Source organism: Oncorhynchus mykiss, chromosome 14 (assembly GCF_013265735.2).
Source record: "Oncorhynchus mykiss isolate Arlee chromosome 14, USDA_OmykA_1.1, whole genome shotgun sequence".
NCBI classification, from domain to species: domain Eukaryota; kingdom Metazoa; phylum Chordata; class Actinopteri; order Salmoniformes; family Salmonidae; genus Oncorhynchus; species Oncorhynchus mykiss.
This window is the reverse complement of record NC_048578.1, coordinates 32,780,179-32,799,945: the sequence shown is the minus strand read 5'-3', so window position 1 is coordinate 32,799,945 and position 19,767 is coordinate 32,780,179. Positions and strand designations below refer to the sequence as shown.

The 19,767-nt window shown below is 45.6% G+C and overlaps 1 protein-coding gene across 1 annotated transcript in view; it reads right to left on the bottom strand.

Annotated features, from left to right (window-relative positions):
• The window catches only part of LOC110487783 (proteoglycan 4), a 34,397-nt gene that overhangs the window by 12,916 nt on the left and 1,714 nt on the right, over positions 1-19,767 (bottom strand). The window contains exons 2-14 of the mRNA XM_036943355.1: positions 17,567-18,151; positions 17,094-17,211; positions 16,203-16,310; positions 11,627-11,689; positions 10,446-10,496; positions 10,216-10,296; positions 9,717-9,779; positions 8,947-9,582; positions 8,619-8,669; positions 7,342-7,401; positions 7,161-7,238; positions 2,186-2,245; positions 1,344-1,412 (exon numbers count right to left, since the gene is read on the bottom strand). Coding sequence (XP_036799250.1) covers positions 1,344-1,412; positions 2,186-2,245; positions 7,161-7,238; positions 7,342-7,401; positions 8,619-8,669; positions 8,947-9,582; positions 9,717-9,779; positions 10,216-10,296; positions 10,446-10,496; positions 11,627-11,689; positions 16,203-16,310; positions 17,094-17,211; positions 17,567-17,576 — 1,448 coding nt within the window. The 5' untranslated portion in view covers positions 17,577-18,151. The remainder of the gene's footprint in view (positions 1-1,343; positions 1,413-2,185; positions 2,246-7,160; positions 7,239-7,341; positions 7,402-8,618; positions 8,670-8,946; positions 9,583-9,716; positions 9,780-10,215; positions 10,297-10,445; positions 10,497-11,626; positions 11,690-16,202; positions 16,311-17,093; positions 17,212-17,566; positions 18,152-19,767) is intronic.

Here is a 19,767-nt window from a genome sequence, read left to right as displayed (position 1 = left end):
ACTAACTTGTCACTTCTTCTTCTAACTTGTCACTTCTTCTTCTTCTAACTTGTCACTTCTTCTTCTTCTAACTTGTCACTTCTTCTTCTAACTTGTCACTTCTTCTTTTTCTAACTTGTCACTTCTTCTTCTTCTAACTTGTCACTTCTTCTAACTTGTCACTTCTTCTTCTTCTAACTTGTCACTTCTTCTTCTAACTTGTCACTTCTTCCTCTAACTTGTCACTTCTTCTTCTAACTTGTCACTTCTTCTAACTTGTCACTTCTTCTTCTAACTTGTCACTTCTTCTTCTAACTTGTCACTTCTTCTTCTAACTTGTCACTTCTTCTTCTAACTTGTCACTTCTTCTTCTAACTTGTCACTTCTTCTTCTAACTTGTCACTTCTTCTTCTAACTTGTCACTTCTTCTTCTAACTTGTCACTTCTTCTTCTAACTTGTCACTTCTTCTTCTAACTTGTCACTTCTTCTAACTTGTCACTTCTTCTAACCTGTCACTTCTTCTAACTTGTCACTTCTTCTTCTAACTTGTCACTTCTTCTTCTTCTAACTTGTCACTTCTTCTAACTTGTCACTTCTTCTTCTAACCTGTCACTTATTCTCTAACTTGTCACTTCTTCTTCTAACTTGTCACTTCTTCTAACCTGTCACTTCTTCTTCTTCTAACTTGTCACTTCTTCTAACTTGTCACTTCTTCTTCTTCTAACTTGTCACTTCTTCTTCTTCTAACTTGTCACTTCTTCTAACTTGTCACTTCTTCTTCTTCTAACCTGTCACTTCTTCTTCTTCTAACCTGTCACTTCTTCCTCTTCTAACTTGTCACTTCTTCTTCTTCTAACCTGTCACTTCTTCCTCTTCTAACTTGGGGATTATGTTTCTCTAGCTGCTTTACTGGTTAAGAAAGGTGTGGTCTGAAACTTCTTCACTATAGTGTTACCTTCCCTGACCGACCTCTCCTCTGACCGACCTCTCCTCTGACCGACCTCTCCTCTGACCGACCTCTCCTCTGACCGACCTCTCCTCTGACCGACCTCTCCTCTGACCGACCTCTCCTCTGACCGACCTCTCCTCTCCTCCATTTTAGTCATACTGCATCTCTCAGTTAACCATTACCTACCTCACTCACTCTTTCATCGCTCTCTCATTCTCTGTCTCTCTCTCATTCTCAGTCTCTCTCTCATTATCAGTCTCTCTCTGGTATTTTCCCCTCTCTCTCCTTCCTCTCTCTCTCTGACATGCTTCTAACATTATGTTAGTCAATGATTAAAGACATTGTGTTGTAATATAAAGACGTCAATATGACTAAATAGTCCTATAGAGGTTGTAATATAATATAGGTACATACCTGTCCTCCTTCTCTTTATAGACAGTTGGTGCACTCCATCTGTCCCACGGTGAATCACTGTCAGATGACCTACAACACACACACACCATTAAGACATCATATATACAAGTGTAATCCAAAACGGAAAATAATTTACAAGCACAATGTCTCTCAGTAGACCGGTACAGTATATATAACAGGTGGTCTCTCTCTCAGTAGACAGGTACAGTATATCTAACAGGTGGTCTCTCTTAGTAGACCAGTACAGTATATCTAACAGGTGGTCTCTCTAAGTAGACAGGTACAGTATATCTAACAGGTGTTCTCTCTCAGTAGACAGGTACAGTATATCTAACAGGTGGTCTCTCTTAGTAGACCAGTACAGTATATCTAACAGGTGGTCTCTCTAAGTAGACAGGTACAGTATATCTAACAGGTGTTCTCTCTCAGTAGACAGGTACAGTATATCTAACAGGTGGTCTCTCTTAGTAGACCAGTACAGTATATCTAACAGGTGGTCTCTCTAAGTAGACAGGTACAGTATATCTAACAGGTGTTCTCTCTCAGTAGACAGGTACAGTATATCTAACAGGTGGTCTCTCTTAGTAGACCAGTACAGTATATCTAACAGGTGGTCTCTCTAAGTAGACAGGTACAGTATATCTAACAGGTGTTCTCTCTCAGTAGACAGGTACAGTATATCTAACAGGTGTTCTCTCTCAGTAGACAGGTACAGTATATCTAACAGGTGGTCTCTCTCAGTAGACAGGTACAATATATCTAACAGGTGGTCTCTCTCAGTAGACAGGTACAGTATATCTAACAGGTGGTCTCTCTCAGTAGACAGGAACAGTATATCTCACCTGGAGTCAGTACTAGGGGTCGAACTGTCAGGGGACACTACCTCTGTCGAGACAATATCTCTGTTGAAATAATATCATTATATGTTACTGTTATAATTGAACACAATGAAGTAGTAGTAGTAGTAGTAGTAGTAGTAGTGGTAGTAGTGGTAGTAGTAGTAGTAGTAGTAGTAGTAGTAGTAGTAGTGGTAGTAGTGGTGGTAGTAGTAGTAGTAGATTTAGTAGTAGTAGTAGTAGTGGTAGTAGTAGCAGTAGTAGATTTAGTAGTGGCAGGTGGTAGTAGTAGCAGGTAGTAGGAGTTGTAATAATAATAGTAGTAGATTTAGTAGTGGCAGGTGGTAGTAGTAGCAGTAGTAGCAGTAGTAGCAGTAGTAGTAGATTTAGTAGTTGTAGTAGTAGATTTAGTAGTGGCAGGTAGTAGTATTAGTAGTAGTAGTAGATTTAGTAGTAGCAGGTAGTAGTAGTAGTAGATTTAGTAGTGGCAGGTAGTAGTATTAGTAGTAGTAGTAGATTTAGTAGTAGCAGTAGTAGATTTAGTAGTGGCAGGTAGTAGTATTAGTAGTAGTAGTAGATTTAGTAGTAGCAGGTAGTAGTAGTAGTAGTAGTAGTAGATTTAGTAGTGGCAGGTAGTAGTAGTAGTAGTAGTAGTAGATTTAGTAGTGGCAGGTAGTAGTAGTAGTAGATTTAGTAGTGGCAGGTAGTAGTGGTAGTAGATTTAGTAGTAGCAGGTAGTAGTAGTAGTAGTAGATTTAGTAGTAGTAGTAGTAGTAGATTTAGTAGTGACAGGTAGTAGTAGTAGTAGTAGATTTAGTCGTGGCAGGTAGTAGTAGTAGTAGTAGTAGATTTAGTAGTGGCAGGTAGTAGTAGTAGTAGATTTAGTAGTGGCAGGTAGTATTAGTAGATTTAGTAGTGGCAGGTAGTATTAGTAGATTTAGTAGTGGCAGGTAGTGGTAGTAGTAGTAGTGGTAGTAGATTTAGTAGTAGTAGTAGTAGTAGTAGTAGTAGATTTAGTCGTGACAGGTAGTATTAGTAGTAGATTTAGTAGTGACAGGTAGTATTAGTAGATTTAGAAGTGACAGGTAGTATTAGTAGATTTAGTAGTGGTAGGTAGTATTAGTAGATTTAGTAGTGGCAGGTAGTATTAGTATTAGTAGATTTAGTAGTGGCAGGTAGTATTAGTATTAGTAGTAGATTTAGTAGTGGCAGGTAGTATTAGTAGTAGTAGTAGATTTAGTAGTGGCAGGTAGTATTAGTAGTAGTAGTAGATTTAGTAGTGGCAGGTAGTATTAGTAGTAGTAGTAGATTTAGTAGTGGCAAGTAGTATTAGTAGTAGTAGTAGATTTAGTAGTGGCAGGTAGTAGTAGTAGTAGTAGTAGCATTAGTAGTAGATTAAGTAGTGGCAGGTAGTAGTAGTAATAGTAGTAGAAGTAGTAGATTTAGTAGTGGCAGGTAGTAGTAGTAGTAGTAGTAGTATTAGTAGTAGATTTAGTAGTGGCAGGTAGTAGTAGTAATAGTAGTAGAAGTAGTAGATTTAGTAGTGGCAGGTAGTAGTAGTAGTAGTAGTAGATTTAGTAGTGGCAGGTAGTAGTAGTAATAGTAGTAGAAGTAGTAGATTTAGTAGTGGCAGGTAGTAGTAGTAGTAGTAGTAGTAGATTTAGTAGTGGCAGGTAGTAGTAGTAATAGTATTAGTAGTAGATTTAGTAGTGGCAGGTAGTAGAAGTAGTAGATTTAGTAGTGACAGGTAGTAGTAGTAGTAGTAGTAGTATTAGTAGTGGCAGGTAGTAGTAGTAATAGTAGTAGAAGTAGTAGATTTAGTAGTGGCAGGTAGTAGTAATAGTAGTAGTAGTAGTAGATTTAGTCGTGACAGGTAGTATTAGTAGTAGATTTAGTAGTGGCAGGTAGTAGTAGTAATAGTAGTAGTAATAGAAGTAGATTTAGTAGTGACTGCATGGTGAGATTGCATGGTGAGATTGCATTAGTAGTGGCAGGTAGTAGTAGTAGTAGTAGTAGTAGATTTAGTAGTGGCAGGTAGTAGTAGTAGTAGATTTAGCAGTGACAGGTAGTGGCAGGTAGTATTAGTAGTGGCAGGTAGTATTAGTAGTAGTAGATTTAGTAGTGACAGGTAGTATTAGTAGTAGTAGATTTAGTAGTGACAGGTAGTAGTAGTAGATTTAGTAGTGCCAGGTAGTAGTAGATTTAGTAGTGACAGGTAGTAGTAGTATTAGTAGATTTAGTAGTGGCAGGTAGTCGAGGTAAGAGGCTAGCTGGAGAGGGTAGAGGCTAGCGGGAGAGGGTAGAGACTAGCGGGAGAGGGTAGAGGCTAGGTTGGAGAAGGTAGAGGCTAGCGGGAGAGGGTAGAGGCTAGCGGGAGAGGGTAGAGGCTAGCGTGGAGAGGGTAGAGGCTAGCGGGAGAGGTTAGAGGCTAGGGGGAGAGACTGAGCATGAGGGAGAGACAACCAGAGACACAGTTGGTCAGTAAGTTTCCCCCTAACCACTGGCCTATCAGAACTACAGACACAGTTGGTCAGTAAGTTTCCCCCTAACCACTGGCCTATCAGAACTACAGACACAGTTGGTCAGTAAGTTTCCCCCTAACCACTGGCCTATCAGAACTACAGACACAGTTGGTCAGTAAGTTTCCGCCTAACCACTGGCCTATCAGAACTACAGACACAGTTGGTCAGTAAGTTTCCCCCTAACCACTGGCCTATCAGAACTACAGACACAGTTGGTCAGTAAGTTTCCGCCTAACCACTGGCCTATCAGAACTACAGACACAGTTGGTCAGTAAGTTTCCCCCTAACCACTGGCCTATCAGAACTACAGACACAGTTGGTCAGTAAGTTTCCGCCTAACCACTGGCCTATCAGAACTACAGACACAGTTGGTCAGTAAGTTTCCCCCTAACCACTGGCCTATCAGAACTACAGACACAGTTGGTCAGTAAGTTTCCCCCTAACCACTGGCCTATCAGAACTACAGACACAGTTGGTCAGTAAGTTTCCGCCTAACCACTGGCCTATCAGAACCAGAGACACAGTTGGTCAGTAAGTTTCCCCCTAACCACTGGCCTATCAGAACTACAGACACAGTTGGTCAGTAAGTTTCCGCCTAACCACTGGCCTATCAGAACTACAGACACAGTTGGTCAGTAAGTTTCCCCCTAACCACTAGCCTATCAGAACCAGAGACACAGTTGGTCAGTAAGTTTCCCCCTAACCACTGGCCTATCAGAACTACAGACACAGTTGGTCAGTAAGTTTCCGCCTAACCACTGGCCTATCAGAACTACAGACACAGTTGGTCAGTAAGTTTCCCCCTAACCACTGGCCTATCAGAACTACAGACACAGTTGGTCAGTAAGTTTCCCCCTAACCACTGGCCTATCAGAACTACAGACACAGTTGGTCAGTAAGTTTCCCCCTAACCACTGGCCTATCAGAACTACAGACACAGTTGGTCAGTAAGTTTCCGCCTAACCACTGGCCTATCAGAACTACAGACACAGTTGGTCAGTAAGTTTCCGCCTAACCACTGGCCTATCAGAACTACAGACACAGTTGGTCAGTAAGTTTCCGCCTAACCACTGGCCTATCAGAACTACAGACACAGTTGGTCAGTAAGTTTCCCCCTAACCACTGGCCTATCAGAACTACAGACACAGTTGGTCAGTAAGTTTCCCCCTAACCACTGGCCTATCAGAACCAAAGACACAGTTGGTCAGTAAGTTTCCGCCTAACCACTGGCCTATCAGAACTACAGACACAGTTGGTCAGTAAGTTTCCGCCTAACCACTGGCCTATCAGAACTACAGACACAGTTGGTCAGTAAGTTTCCCCCTAACCACTGGCCTATCAGAACTACAGACACAGTTGGTCAGTAAGTTTCCCCCTAACCACTGGCCTATCAGAACCAAAGACACAGTTGGTCAGTAAGTTTCCGCCTAACCACTGGCCTATCAGAACTACAGACACAGTTGGTCAGTAAGTTTCCGCCTAACCACTGGCCTATCAGAACTACAGACACAGTTGGTCAGTAAGTTTCCGCCTAACCACTGGCCTATCAGAACCAAAGACACAGTTGGTCAGTAAGTTTCCCCCTAACCACTGGCCTATCAGAACTACAGACACAGTTGGTCAGTAAGTTTCTCCCTAACCCCTAGCCTATCAGAACTACAGACACAGTTGGTCAGTAAGTTTCCGCCTAACCACTGGCCTATCAGAACTACAGACACAGTTGGTCAGTAAGTTTCCGCCTAACCACTGGCCTATCAGAACTACAGACACAGTTGGTCAGTAAGTTTCCCCCTAACCACTGGCCTATCAGAACTACAGACACAGTTGGTCAGTAAGTTTCCGCCTAACCACTGGCCTATCAGAACTACAGACACAGTTGGTCAGTAAGTTTCCCCCTAACCACTGGCCTATCAGAACTACAGACACAGTTGGTCAGTAAGTTTCCGCCTAACCACTGGCCTATCAGAACTACAGACACAGTTGGTCAGTAAGTTTCCCCCTAACCACTGGCCTATCAGAACTACAGACACAGTTGGTCAGTAAGTTTCCGCTTAACCACTGGCCTATCAGAACTACAGACACAGTTGGTCAGTAAGTTTCCCCCTAACCACTGGCCTATCAGAACTACAGACACAGTTGGTCAGTAAGTTTCCCCCTAACCACTGGCCTATCAGAACTACAGACACAGTTGGTCAGTAAGTTTCCGCCTAACCACTGGCCTATCAGAACTACAGACACAGTTGGTCAGTAAGTTTCCGCCTAACCACTGGCCTATCAGAACTACAGACACAGTTGGTCAGTAAGTTTCCCCCTAACCACTGGCCTATCAGAACCAAAGACACAGTTGGTCAGTAAGTTTCCCCCTAACCCCTGGTCCATCAGAACCAGAGACACAGTTGCACTGTGATGTATGGAGGAATGATTTAGTGTCTTATATAAGGGGTCTCCTCTCTTCCCACCTGTCTGATCCACTGAGAAGCTCCTGACTCCTAGATCCTGGGCTGGGAGGGATGGGCTTTACCAACTCCTCTTCTAGACTACACAGAGGAGAGGAGAGTCGAAATATAATATAATTACAAGGCTTATAGTGTGACATGATACATTGTTGTATTAAATAAAAATGTTAATGTTGGAACAAACCCGTTAGTGAGAAAGAGGAGATCATCAACCATGAGCTGAGGGATCGGCTCACCATGCAATCTGCAGACAAGACAGAGAGAACTTGAATAGAAGAGCACAACGGTTTACATCTAACTGACTGTTATAGCAGCAGCTAACAGACTATTATAACAGCTAACAGACTGTTATAGCAGCTAATAGACTGTTATAGCAGCTAACAGACTGTTATAGTAGCAACTAACAGACTATTATAGCAGCTAACAGACTATTATAGCAGCTAACAGACTATTATAACAGATAACAGACTATTATAACAGCTAACAGACTATTATAACAGCTAACAGACTGTTATAGCAGCTAACAGACTATTATAACAGCTAACAGACTATTATAGCAGCACCTGGCTAGCAATCATGCACACACTGCACAACACCTGTGTAAAAACCACATTTAATTCTGTATCAAAAGTTGTTTGATCACTTCCTCTTTTGGTTCTATTTAAGGTACTTCACCAGCAGGATTGTGTTTTAATATTCACTGAGTATTGAACACCTGCTCTTTACATGACAGACTGACCAGGGGCATCCAGCTGAAAGCTATGATCCTTATTGATGTTACTTGTTAAATCCACTTCAATCCGTGTAGATGAAGGGGAGGAGACGGGTAAAATAAGGATTTTTAAGTCTTCAGACAATTGAGACATGGTTTGTGTATGTGCCATTCAGAGGGCGAATGGGCAAGACACAATATTTAAATGCCTTTGAACGGAGTATGGTAGTAAGTGCCAGGTTCCACCAGTTTGTGTCGAGTACTGCAACACTGCTGGGTTTTTCACACTTAACAGTTTCACACGTGATTCAAGAATGGTTCACCACCCAAAGGACATCCAGCCAACTTGACACAACTGTGGGAAGCATTGGAGTCAACATGGGGCAGCATCCCTGTGGAACGCTTTCAACACCTTGTATTGTCCATAGCCCCAATGAATTGAGGCTGTTCTGAGGGGGGTGCAACTCGTTATTAGGAAAGTGTTCCTAATGTTTTGTTCACTCAGTGTAGAAGTACAGAATGACCGTTGACACCAGGGGTGTATTCACTAGACACCAAACGGAAGCGACTGAAACAGGGAAGGACTAACCTGAAGGTGTCCAATAAACACTAGTTTTCATTGCAAAGCATTTTGTTACGGTTTGGTACGGTGTGCCCTAATGAATACACGTCATTAGTAACCTACTGTAACCGGTTTCATATCACCCACTATGACGTGAATGAGGAAGTGTGTCTCTGTGGTTTCCTACCTGTCCTCTGGCTCTGCTGTCTCTGTCCATACTGGGTCAGGGACTCTGGAGCTATGGGGGATGGGAGATACACTTTGTGTTATTGGACTACAGCTATCTGGGGTTCAAACTGTACAACTGACTAATGGAGGTTTTCTAAAGACAATGGGTTGGACCAACTTTAATAGTCTCACCCAGAGCCCTACCCATAATGTAAATAAAATGGTCTGTTCTCAACACTACACACACTGTGGTGCCACATACCTGATCATTGTTTGGTCAATACGTCCAAATGTTTCTATCTATACTTTTTCAAATGAATAGATACAGTAATGAATCAATACTGTACCTGGATGAACCTGTGTCGAAGGAGATGAGTGTGTCAGACAGGGCTGTCAGAGTGTCCACTGGGGCAGGATCTGTCTTCACTGGTTTGTATGGGACAGGGGACACTGGGGAGACCACTTTCAACAGGACACTACTCTCTGGGGACAGCTCAGTGGCCACTTTGGTACGCCCTGGCTTCATGCCCTCATAAAGGTCAATCACTGCTGGGGTGTCAACTATGACAGGGGTTGAAAGGAGGATGTCTTTCACAGATACAGGAGAGACACCTTTCACACATACAGGAGGGACACCTTTCACAGATACAGGAGAGACGTCTTTCACACATACAGGAGAGACGTCTTTCACACATACAGGAGAGACATCTTTCACACATACAGGAGAGACATCTTTCACACATACAGGAGAGACGTCTTTCACAGATACAGGAGAGACGTCTTTCACAGAAACAGGAGAGACGTCTTTCACAGATACAGGAGAGACATCTTTCACAGACACAGGAGGGACGTCTTTCACAGATACAGGAGAGACATCTTTCACAGATACAGGAGGGACGCCTTTCACAGATAGTGCAGCTGGTTCTTTGGGGACAGAGGGAGTCTCAGTGAAGACAGAGTCGTCATTGTCTGTGATCACCACCCTTTAGACACACAAGAAAAACAACATGTCAGAAAAACGAAACATCTCCCGTCAAGCCTTTCCTTTCAGACAACATCATAATTTTCCATACGGGACAAAACAAGTCAGGACGGTTCTTTGACAGGCATCAATTACCTTTTAGCCACAAAAGATGTAACATCTGTGGTCAAGGAGGTTTCTGGTGGTTTGTCAGTACAACTGTCAGGTGAACAGGAGAACAGGTGATAAGACACAAACAGAGGAATAGAGAGATGGAGAGAATGAAAGAGATGGAGAGTGAAAGAGGGAAAGAAAGAAAGAAAGAAAGAAAGAAAGAAAGAAAGAAAGAAAGAAAGAAAGAAAGAAAGAAAGAAAGAAAGAAAGAAAGAAAGAAAGAAAGAAAGAAAGAAAGGGAGAGAGCGAGAGAGAAAGAAAGAGAGAACGAGAGAGAGACAGAAAGAAAGAGTGAAAGAGTGAAAGAGAGAAAGAAAGAAAGATATATTTCCTGAGGTAAAATAAGAGTTTTGCAGGCTGCATCTGAAATGGCACCCTATTCCCTATATATGGCCCTATACAGTATAGGGCCCTGGTCAAAAGTAGACCTCTATAAAGGGAATAGGGATGCATTTTGGGATGCACATTTTGTGTTTCTCACCGTTTCTCCTTCTCTTCTGGAGAAAACTGGTCCTCAGTTTGAACTGGGAGGTTTGAGGTGGGACGCACTGTGTGAGGATCTCTGGAGGGAAGGACACACACACATACAGTACTTATCAAACACATTCCCTTAAGTCACTACAGTTATCTCTGATAATCCTTTACCACACACAGCGTCACACACTCAAACACATTCACCGAGTTTACTCATATGAATTGTATAAGGTTTACATTCTCTTGTAGCTCTCTGAAGGCCTCTTGGTGAAGCTGGATGTTGACCCACTGCAAATAGAAGGACACCATGTAATCAAGCCATCTAACAGGGCATTGGCTGTCTAAATGATAGACTGAGTACACAGAATAGACTCTACTCTATTTTAATAGAGTCCCTGCTGTCAGTAGACTGTGACATTACTGCTGTCAGTAGAACTGTGACATTACTGCTGTCAGTAGAACTGTGACATTACTGCTGTCAGTAGAGCTGTGACATTACTGCTGTCAGTAGAGCTGTGACATTACTGCTGCCAGTAGAGCTGTGACATTACTGCTGCCAGTAGAGCTGTGACATTACTGCTGCCAGTAGAGCTCTGACATTACTGCTGCCAGTAGAACTGTGACATTACTGCTGTCAGTAGAGCTGTGACATTACTGCTGCCAGTAGAGCTCTGACATTACTGCTGCCAGTAGAGCTGTGACATTACTGCTGCCAGTAGAACTGTGACATTACAGCTGTCAGTAGAGCTGTGACATTACTACTGCCAGTAGAGCTCTGACATTACTGCTGCCAGTAGAGCTGGGACATTACTACTGTCAGTAGAGCTGGGACATTACTGCTGTCAGTAGAGCTGTGACATTACTGCTGTCAGTAGAGCTGTGACATTACTACTGCCAGTAGAGCTCTGACATTACTGCTGTCGGTAGAGCTGTGACATTACTGCTGTCAGTAGAGCTGTGACATTACTGCTGTCAGTAGAGCTCTGACATTACTGCTGTCAGTAGAGCTCTGACATTACTGCTGTCAGTAGAGCTGTGACATTACTACTGCCAGTAGAGCTCTGACATTACTGCTGCCAGTAGAGCTGTGACATTACTGCTGCCAGTAGAGCTGTGACATTACTGCTGCCAGTAGAGCTCTGACATTACTGCTGTCAGTAGAGCTCTGACATTACTGCTGCCAGTAGAGCTCTGACATTACTGCTGCCAGTAGAGCTGTGACATTACTGCTGTCAGTAGAGCTGTGACATTACTGCTGCCAGTAGAGCTGTGACATTACTGCTGTCAGTAGAGCTGTGACATTACTGCTGCCAGTAGAGCTCTGACATTACTGCTGCCAGTAGAGCTGTGACATTACTGCTGCCAGTAGAGCTCTGACATTACTGCTGCCAGTAGAGCTGTAACAGTACTTTATTTACCTGAAGCCATTGGATGTAGATGAGTTGGAAGCAGGCTTGGTGTCTGTCTCGGTAAAAACCCCTCTGAAAAAATATATAGGATTATTCACCTTTTGGATTATTCACAATTAATGAATGTATTACATTGAATAAGCAGTTGACCAAGTGATGCAATGGTGGAGGTCTGTTTTACCTGATGAGGTATCCTGGAGATGGTGCTCTTTATTTAGGAACGAGAAGTTTGTGGGCAGTTTATGATGAAGAACATGTTTTGTGGTTTGTGTTTTGAGGTGTCAGTGTGTAGTGTTGAGTTGGGTGTGTAGTGTTGAGTTGGGTGTCAGTATGTAGTGTTGAGGTGGGAGTCAGTGTGTAGTGTTGAGGTGGGTGTCAGTGTGTAGTGTTGAGGTGGGTGTCAGTATGTAGTGTTGAGGTGGGTGTCAGTATGTCGTGTTGAGGTGGGTGTCAGTAAGTAGTGTTGAGGTGGGTGTGTAGTGTTGAGGTGGGTGTCAGTGTGTAGTGTTGAGGTGGGTGTGTAGTGTTGAGGTGGGGGTGTAGTTTTGAGGTGGGTGTCAGTGTGTAGTGTTGAGGTGGGTGTGTAGTGTTGAGGTGGGTGTGTAGTGTTGAGGTGGGTTTCAGTATGTAGTGTTGAGGTGGGTGTCTGTATGTAGTGTTGAGGTGGGTGTCCATATGTAGTGTTGAGGTGGGTGTGTAGTGTTGAGGTGGGTGTGTAGTGTTGAGGTGGGTGTCAGTGTGTAGTGTTGAGATGGGTGTGTAGTGTTGAGGTGGGTGTGTAGTGTTGAGGTGGGTGTGTAGTGTTGAGGTGGGGGTCAGTGTATAGTGTTGAGGTGGGTGTGTAATGTTGAGGTGGGTGTCAGTGTGTAGTGTTGAGGTGGGTGTCAGTATGTAGTGTTGAGGTGGGTGTCAGTGTGTAGTGTTGAGGTGGGTGTGTAATGTTGAGGTGGGTGTCAGTGTGTAGTGTTGAGGTGGGTGCCAGTGTGTAGTGTTGAGGTGGGTGTCAGTGTGTAGTGTTGAGGTGGGTGTCAGTATGTAGTGTTGAGGTGGGTGTCAGTATGTCGTGTTGAGGTGGGTGTCAATAAGTAGTGTTGAGGTGGGTGTGTAGTGTTGAGGTGGGTGTCAGTGTGTAGTGTTGAGGTGGGTGTGTAGTGTTGAGGTGGGGGTGTAGTTTTGAGGTGGGTGTCAGTGTGTAGTGTTGAGGTGGGTGTGTAGTGTTGAGGTGGGTGTGTAGTGTTGAGGTGGGGGTCAGTATGTAGTGTTGAGGTGGGTGTGTAGTGTTGAGGTGGGTGTGTAGTGTTGAGGTGGGTGTCAGTGTGTAGTGTTGAGATGGGTGTGTAGTGTTGAGGTGGGTGTGTAGTGTTGAGGTGGGGGTCAGTGTATAGTGTTGAGGTGGGTGTGTAATGTTGAGGTGGGTGTCAGTGTGTAGTGTTGAGGTGGGTGTCAGTATGTAGTGTTGAGGTGGGTGTCAGTGTGTAGTGTTGAGGTGGGTGTGTAATGTTGAGGTGGGTGTCAGTGTGTAGTGTTGAGGTGGGTGCCAGTGTGTAGTGTTGAGGTGGGTTTCAGTATGTAGTGTTGAGGTGGGTGTCTGTATGTAGTGTTGAGGTGGGGGTCAGTGTGTAGTGTTGAGGTGGGTTTCAGTATGTAGTGTTGAGGTGGGTGTGTAATGTTGACGTGGGTGTCAGTGTGTAGTGTTGAGGTGGGGGTCAGTGTGTAGTTTTGAGGTGGGGGTCAGTGTGTAGTGTTGAGGTGGGGGTCAGCATGTACTGTTGAGGTGGGGGTCAGTGTGTAGTGTTGAGCTGGGGGTCAGTGTGTAGTGTTGAGGTGGGTGTCAGTGTGTATTGAGGTGGGTGTCAGTGTGTAGTGTTGAGGTGGGTTGGTGTGTAATGTTGAGGTGGGTGTCAGTATGTACTGTTGAGGTGGGAGTCAGTGTGTAATGTTGAGGTGGGTGTGTAATGTTGAGGTGGGTGTCAGTGTGTAGTGTTGAGGTGGGTGTCAGTGTGTAGTGTTGAGGTGGGTGTCAGTGTATAGTGTTGAAGTGGGGGTCAGTGTGTAGTGTTGAGGTGGGGGTCAGTGTGTAGTGTTGAGGTGGGAGTCTGTATGTAGTGTTGAGGTGGGAGTCTGTATGTAGTGTTGAGGTGGGTGTCCGTATGTAGTGTTGAGGTGGGGGTCAGTGTGTAGTGTTGAGGTGGGTGTCAGTATGTCGTGTTGAGGTGGGTGTCAGTATGTAGTGTTGAGGTGGGTGTGTAGTGTTGAGGTGGGTGTCAGTGTGTAGTGTTGAGGTGGGTGTGTAGTGTTGAGGAGGATGTCAGTGTGTAGTGTTGAATTGGGTGTGTAGTGTTGAGGTGGGGGTGTAGTTTTGAGGTGGGTGTCAGTGTGTAGTGTTGAGGTGGGTGTGTAGTGTTGAGGTGGGTGTGTAGTGTTGAGGTGGGTGTGTAGTGTTGAGGTGGGGGGCAGTATGTAGTGTTGAGGTGGGTGTGTAGTGTTGAGGTGGGTGTCAGTGTGTAGTGTTGAGATGGGTGTGTAGTGTTGAGGTGGGTGTGTAGTGTTGAGGTGGGGGTCAGTGTATAGTGTTGAGGTGGGTGTGTAATGTTGAGGTGGGTGTCAGTGTGTAGTGTTGAGGTGGGTGTCAGTGTGTAGTGTTGAGGTGGGTGCCAGTGTGTAGTGTTGAGGTGGGTGCCAGTGTGTAGTGTTGAGGTGGGTTTCAGTATGTAGTGTTGAGGTGGGTGTCTGTATGTAGTGTTGAGGTGGGTGTCCATATGTAGTGTTGAGGTGGGTGTCCGTATGTAGTGTTGAGGTGGGGGTCAGTGTGTAGTGTTGAGGTGGGTTTCAGTATGTAGTGTTGAGGTGGGTGTGTAATGTTGACGTGGGTGTCAGTGTGTAGTGTTGAGGTGGGGGTCTGTATGTAGTGTTGAGGTGGGTGTCCGTATGTAGTGTTGAGGTGGGTGTCCGTATGTAGTGTTGAGGTGGGGGTCAGTGTGTAGTGTTGAGGTGGGTGTGTAATGTTGACGTGGGTGTCAGTGTGTAGTGTTGAGGTGGGGGTCAGTGTGTAGTGTTGAGCTGGGGTCAGTGTGTAGTGTTGAGGTGGGTGTCAGTGTGTAGTGTTGAGGTGGGTGTCAGTGTGTAGTGTTGAGGTGGGTGTCAGTGTGTAGTGTTGAGGTGGGTGTCAGTGTGTAGTGTTGAGGTGGGTGTCAGTGTGTAGTGTTGAGGTGGGGGTCAGCATGTACTGTTGAGGTGGGGGTCAGTGTGTAGTGTTGAGGTGGGTGTATAATGTTGAGGTGGGTGTCAGTGTGTAGTGTTGAGGTGGGTTTCAGTATGTAGTGTTGAGGTGGGTTTCAGTATGTAGTGTTGAGGTGGGTGTCTGTATGTAGTGTTGAGGTGGGTGTCCGTATGTAGTGTTGAGGTGGGTGTGTAATGTTGACGTGGGTGTCAGTGTGTAGTGTTGAGGTGGGGGTCTGTATGTAGTGTTGAGGTGGGTGTCCGTATGTAGTGTTGAGGTGGGTGTCCGTATGTAGTGTTGAGGTGGGGGTCAGTGTGTAGTGTTGAGGTGGGTTTCAGTATGTAGTGTTGAGGTGGGTGTGTAATGTTGACGTGGGTGTCAGTGTGTAGTGTTGCGGTGGGGGTCAGTGTGTAGTGTTGAGGTGGGGGTCAGCATGTACTGTTGAGGTGGGGGTCAGTGTGTAGTGTTGAGCTGGGGGTCAGTGTGTAGTGTTGAGGTGGGTGTCAGTGTGTAGTGTTGAGGTGGGTGTCAGTGTGTAGTGTTGAGGTGGGTGTCAGTGTGTAGTGTTGAGGTGGGTTGGTGTGTAATGTTGAGGTGGGTGTCAGTATGTACTGTTGAGGTGGGAGTCAGTGTGTAATGTTGAGGTGGGTGTGTAATGTTGAGGTGGGTGTCAGTGTGTAGTGTTGAGGTGGGTGTGTAGTGTTGAGGTGGGTGTGTAGTGTTGAGGTGGGTGTCAGTGTATAGTGTTGAGGTGGGGGTCAGTGTGTAGTGTTGAGGTGGGGGTCAGTGTGTAGTGTTGAGATGGGAGTCAGTGTGTAGTGTTGAGGTGGGGGTCAGTGTGTAATGTTGAGGTGGGTGTGTAATGTTGAGGTGGGTGTCAGTGTGTAGTGTTGAGGTGGGGGTCAGTGTGTAGTGTTGAGTTTGGTGTCAGTGTGTAATGTTGAGATGGGAGTCGGTGTGTAGTGTTGAGATGGGAGTCAGTGTGTAGTGTTGAGGTGGGGGTCAGTGTGTAATGTTGAGGTGGGGGTCAGTGTGCAGTGTTGAGATGGGAGTGAGTGTGTAGTGTTGAGGTGGGTGTCAGTGTGTAGTGTTGAGGTGGGAGTCAGTGTGTAGTGTTGAGGTGGGTGTCAGTGTGTATTGTTGAGGTGGGTGTGTATTGTTGAGGTGGGTGTGTAGTGTTGAGGTGGGTGTCAGTGTGTAGTGTTGAGGTGGGTGTCAGTATGTAGTGTTGAGGTGGGAGTCAGTGTGTAGTGTTGAGGTGGGTGTCAGTGTGTATTGTTGAGGTGGGTGTGTAGTGTTGAGGTGGGTGTCAGTGTGTAGTGTTGAGGTGGGTGTGTAGTGTTGAGGTGGGTGTGTAGTGTTTACCTATCTTCTGCAGGTCTGGTGGGGGAGGGAGGGGTCTTGGATGTGGGAGAGGCTATTGGGCTGTCTATAGGGGCTCCATTCAGTCGATTCACTCTAACTTCTGCCATCCTGTTCAGAGAGGGAGAGAGAGAGGGGGAGAGGGAGAGAGAGAGGGAGGAGGGAGGAGATAGGCTGAGCAAGAGGGAGATGGAGAGAGAGAGGGAGAGGGGTGTAGGAGAGAGGGAGATGGAGAGAGAGCGAAAGAGAGAGAGGGTAGGAGAGAGAGAGGGTAGGAGAGAGAGAGAGAGCGAGAGAGGGGGTGAGAGAGAGAGCGAGAGAGGGGGTAGGAGAGAGAGAGAGGGAGAGCGAGAGGTGGTAGGAGAGAGAGAGAGAGAGAGAGAGAGCGAGAGAGAGAAAGAGAGGGGGTAGGAAAGAGAGAGAGCGAGAGAGGGGGTAGGAGAGAGAGAGGGGGTAGGAGAGAGAGAGAGCGAGAGAGGGGGTAGGAGAGGGGGTAGGAGAGAGAGAGAGCGAGAGAGAGCGAGAGAGGGGGTAGGAGAGAGAGAGAGCAAGAGAGAGGGGGTAGGAGAGAGAGAGCGAGAGAGGGGGTAGGAGAGAGAGAGCGAGAGAGGGGGTAGGAGAGAGAGAGAGCAAGAGAGAGGGGATAGGAGAGAGAGAGAGAGAGAGAGAGAGAGCGAGAGAGAGAGAGAGAGAGAGAGAGAGAGAGAGGGTAGGAGAGAGAGAGAGGGCGTGAGAGTGGGGAGAGACATTGAATAGGGTCCATATGAATGGAGCCTCATCCCCAGTGTTAACTGATACCACGTAGAGAGATCTGGCTGGTAAACCAGACTAATGTGACTAACTTCATTCTAATGACTTTGTTTCTCTGTCTCTCTGTCTGTCTGTCTGCGTTACCATGGTTTCTCCTCCTCTGTTTCAGACTGAGGTTCACTGAGTCTCTGCATCCAGCTGGCATCTCCCTTCAGCTTGGTCCGAACCTTAGAGGTCTTCAACACTGATGCTCTGTCCCCCTCTGAAACACACACAGTACACACGTTAGACAGAAACACACACACACACACGACAGAAACAGAAACACACACACACACACATTAGACAGAAACACACACACACGTGCACATAATAATGAAACAATCCCACACACACATGCACGCGCCATCTGAATAAGAGAAAACAGCATTATGATACATACTTCACACTGATCACACCGCAGGAATGGATGGAACTATAGTGCAATAAACATGGTATCCATCACCTCATCCCCTTGGTATGGACCTACTAACACATCTTACAATGGTAGGAAATACACTATCACATGCTCATCCTACTGAAATCCGCTCAGTCAGTCAGTAAACCTGTCAACTCACCTTTTGACATAGTCGGGTCGTTTGTAATCTGGTTCCTATGATTCCTCCGCTGGCTCCCAATCTGGTTCCTATGATTCCTCCGCTGGCTCCCAATCTGGTTCCTATGATTCCTCCGCTGGCTCCCAATCTGGTTCCTATGATTCCTCCGCTGGCTCCCAATCTGGTTCCTATGATTCCTCTGCTGGCTCCCAATCTGGTTCCTATGATTCCTCCGCTGGCTCCCAATCTGGTTCCTATGATTCCTCCGCTGGCTCCCAATCTGGTTCCTATGATTCCTCCGCTGGCTCCCAATCTGGTTCCTATGATTCCTCCGCTGGCTCCCAATCTGGTTCCTATGATTCCTCCGCTGGCTCCCAATCTGGTTCCTATGATTCCTCCGCTGGCTCCCAATCTGGTTCCTATGATTCCTCCGCTGGCTCCCAATCTGGTTCCTATGATTCCTCCGCTGGCTCCCAATCTGGTTCCTATGATTCCTCCGCTGGCTCCCAATCTGGTTCCTATGATTCCTCCGCTGGCTCCCAATCTGGTTCCTATGATTCCTCCGCTGGCTCCCAATCTGGTTCCTATGATTCCTCCACTGTCTCCCTGAGTACCACAGACAGCAGTACAGACATAGGTTAGTTTATGTGTCGGGGGGCTAGGGTCAGTCTGTTATATCTGGAGTATTTCTTCTGTCTTATCTGGTGTCCTGTGTGAATTTAAGTATGCTCTCTCTAATTCTCTCTTTCTCTCTCTCGGAGGACCTGAGCCATAGGATCATGTCTCAGGACTACCTGGCATGATGACTCCTTGCTGTCCCCAGTCCACCTGGCCGTGCTGCTGCTCCAGTTTCAACTGTTCTGCCTGCGGCTATGGAACCCTGACCTGTTCACCGGACGTGCTATCTGTCCCACACCTGCTGTTTTCAACTCTCTAGAGACAGCCGGAGCGGTAGAGATACTCTGAATGATCAGCTATGAGAAGCCAACTGACATGTACTCCTGAGGTGCTGACCTGTTGCCCCCTCAACAACTACTGTGATTATTATTATTATAAATGACCATGCTGGTCATTTATGAACATTTGAACATCTTGACCATGTTCTGTTATAATCTCCACCCGGCACAGCCAGAAGAGGACTGGCCACCCCTCATAGCCTGGTTCCTCTCTAGGTTTCTTCCTAGGTTCTGGCCTTTCTAGGGAGTTTTTCCTAGCCACTGTGCTTCTACACCTGCATTGCTTGCTGTTTGATGTTTTAGGCTGGGTTTCTGTACAGCACTTTGAGATATCAGCTGATGTAAGAAGGGCTATATAAATACATTTGATTTGATTAAGAGAGGTTGGGTCCAGAAACAAGCCCTAGTCTCTGTCCCACTTGGTCCTTGTGTATATTTGATAAGATTGGACCTCTTGGTGTACAGTATTGGTATCGGTGTTGGGACTGACACACTCAGGGTTGCAGGCCATTCGGGCTTACCCCTCTAGTTTGTTCTACAACTGTTCAGTCTCAGTCAAAAGCAGGGTTGGCAGTTTCCCTCTCCTCATGTAAGGAACAGGAACATGTGATAGACATTCCACAGCCATCCTTTAATTATGCAGGTGAGCCTGTCCTACCACTTACTGCCGAACGACCAAACATACCCTCTGTCAGCCAAAGATAGATGGACACACACACACATACACACGCATGCACACACAAACTGGAGCAAACATACCCTCTGTCAGCCAAAGATAGATGCACACACACACATACACACACATGCACACGCATGCACACACAAACTGGAGCAAACATAATTCCTCAACGTATGGTTTTAGAAGTAGGGTCTGAGATGTTAATTAAAACCTGGTCTGCTTGCTTTTTCTCACAAATATTCAATGAAGTGGCTTGATAGATTGGTTTGATAGAAATGAACTACAAATATATTACACAATTCACAGGTGTCTTTCTCTTATCCCTAATCAAACACAAACGGCTCACTCACATTTCTCCTCAGGAAACTGAAAGCAAGTGGAAATTGTAATAAAACACTGTTATGATTTTTCCTAATCAAACGACAGGCAAAGTTGACCTCATGCCAAATAAAAGGGAGTGCTGTCAATTTCACTATGCAAATGATGCCCCAGTGGTAAATTCACAGCCTGAGGCAGTGGAATGTCTCTTTCTGAATACCTTCTGCCAGTGAGGACAGATCAAATAGACTGAAGGCTTAGATACTGTA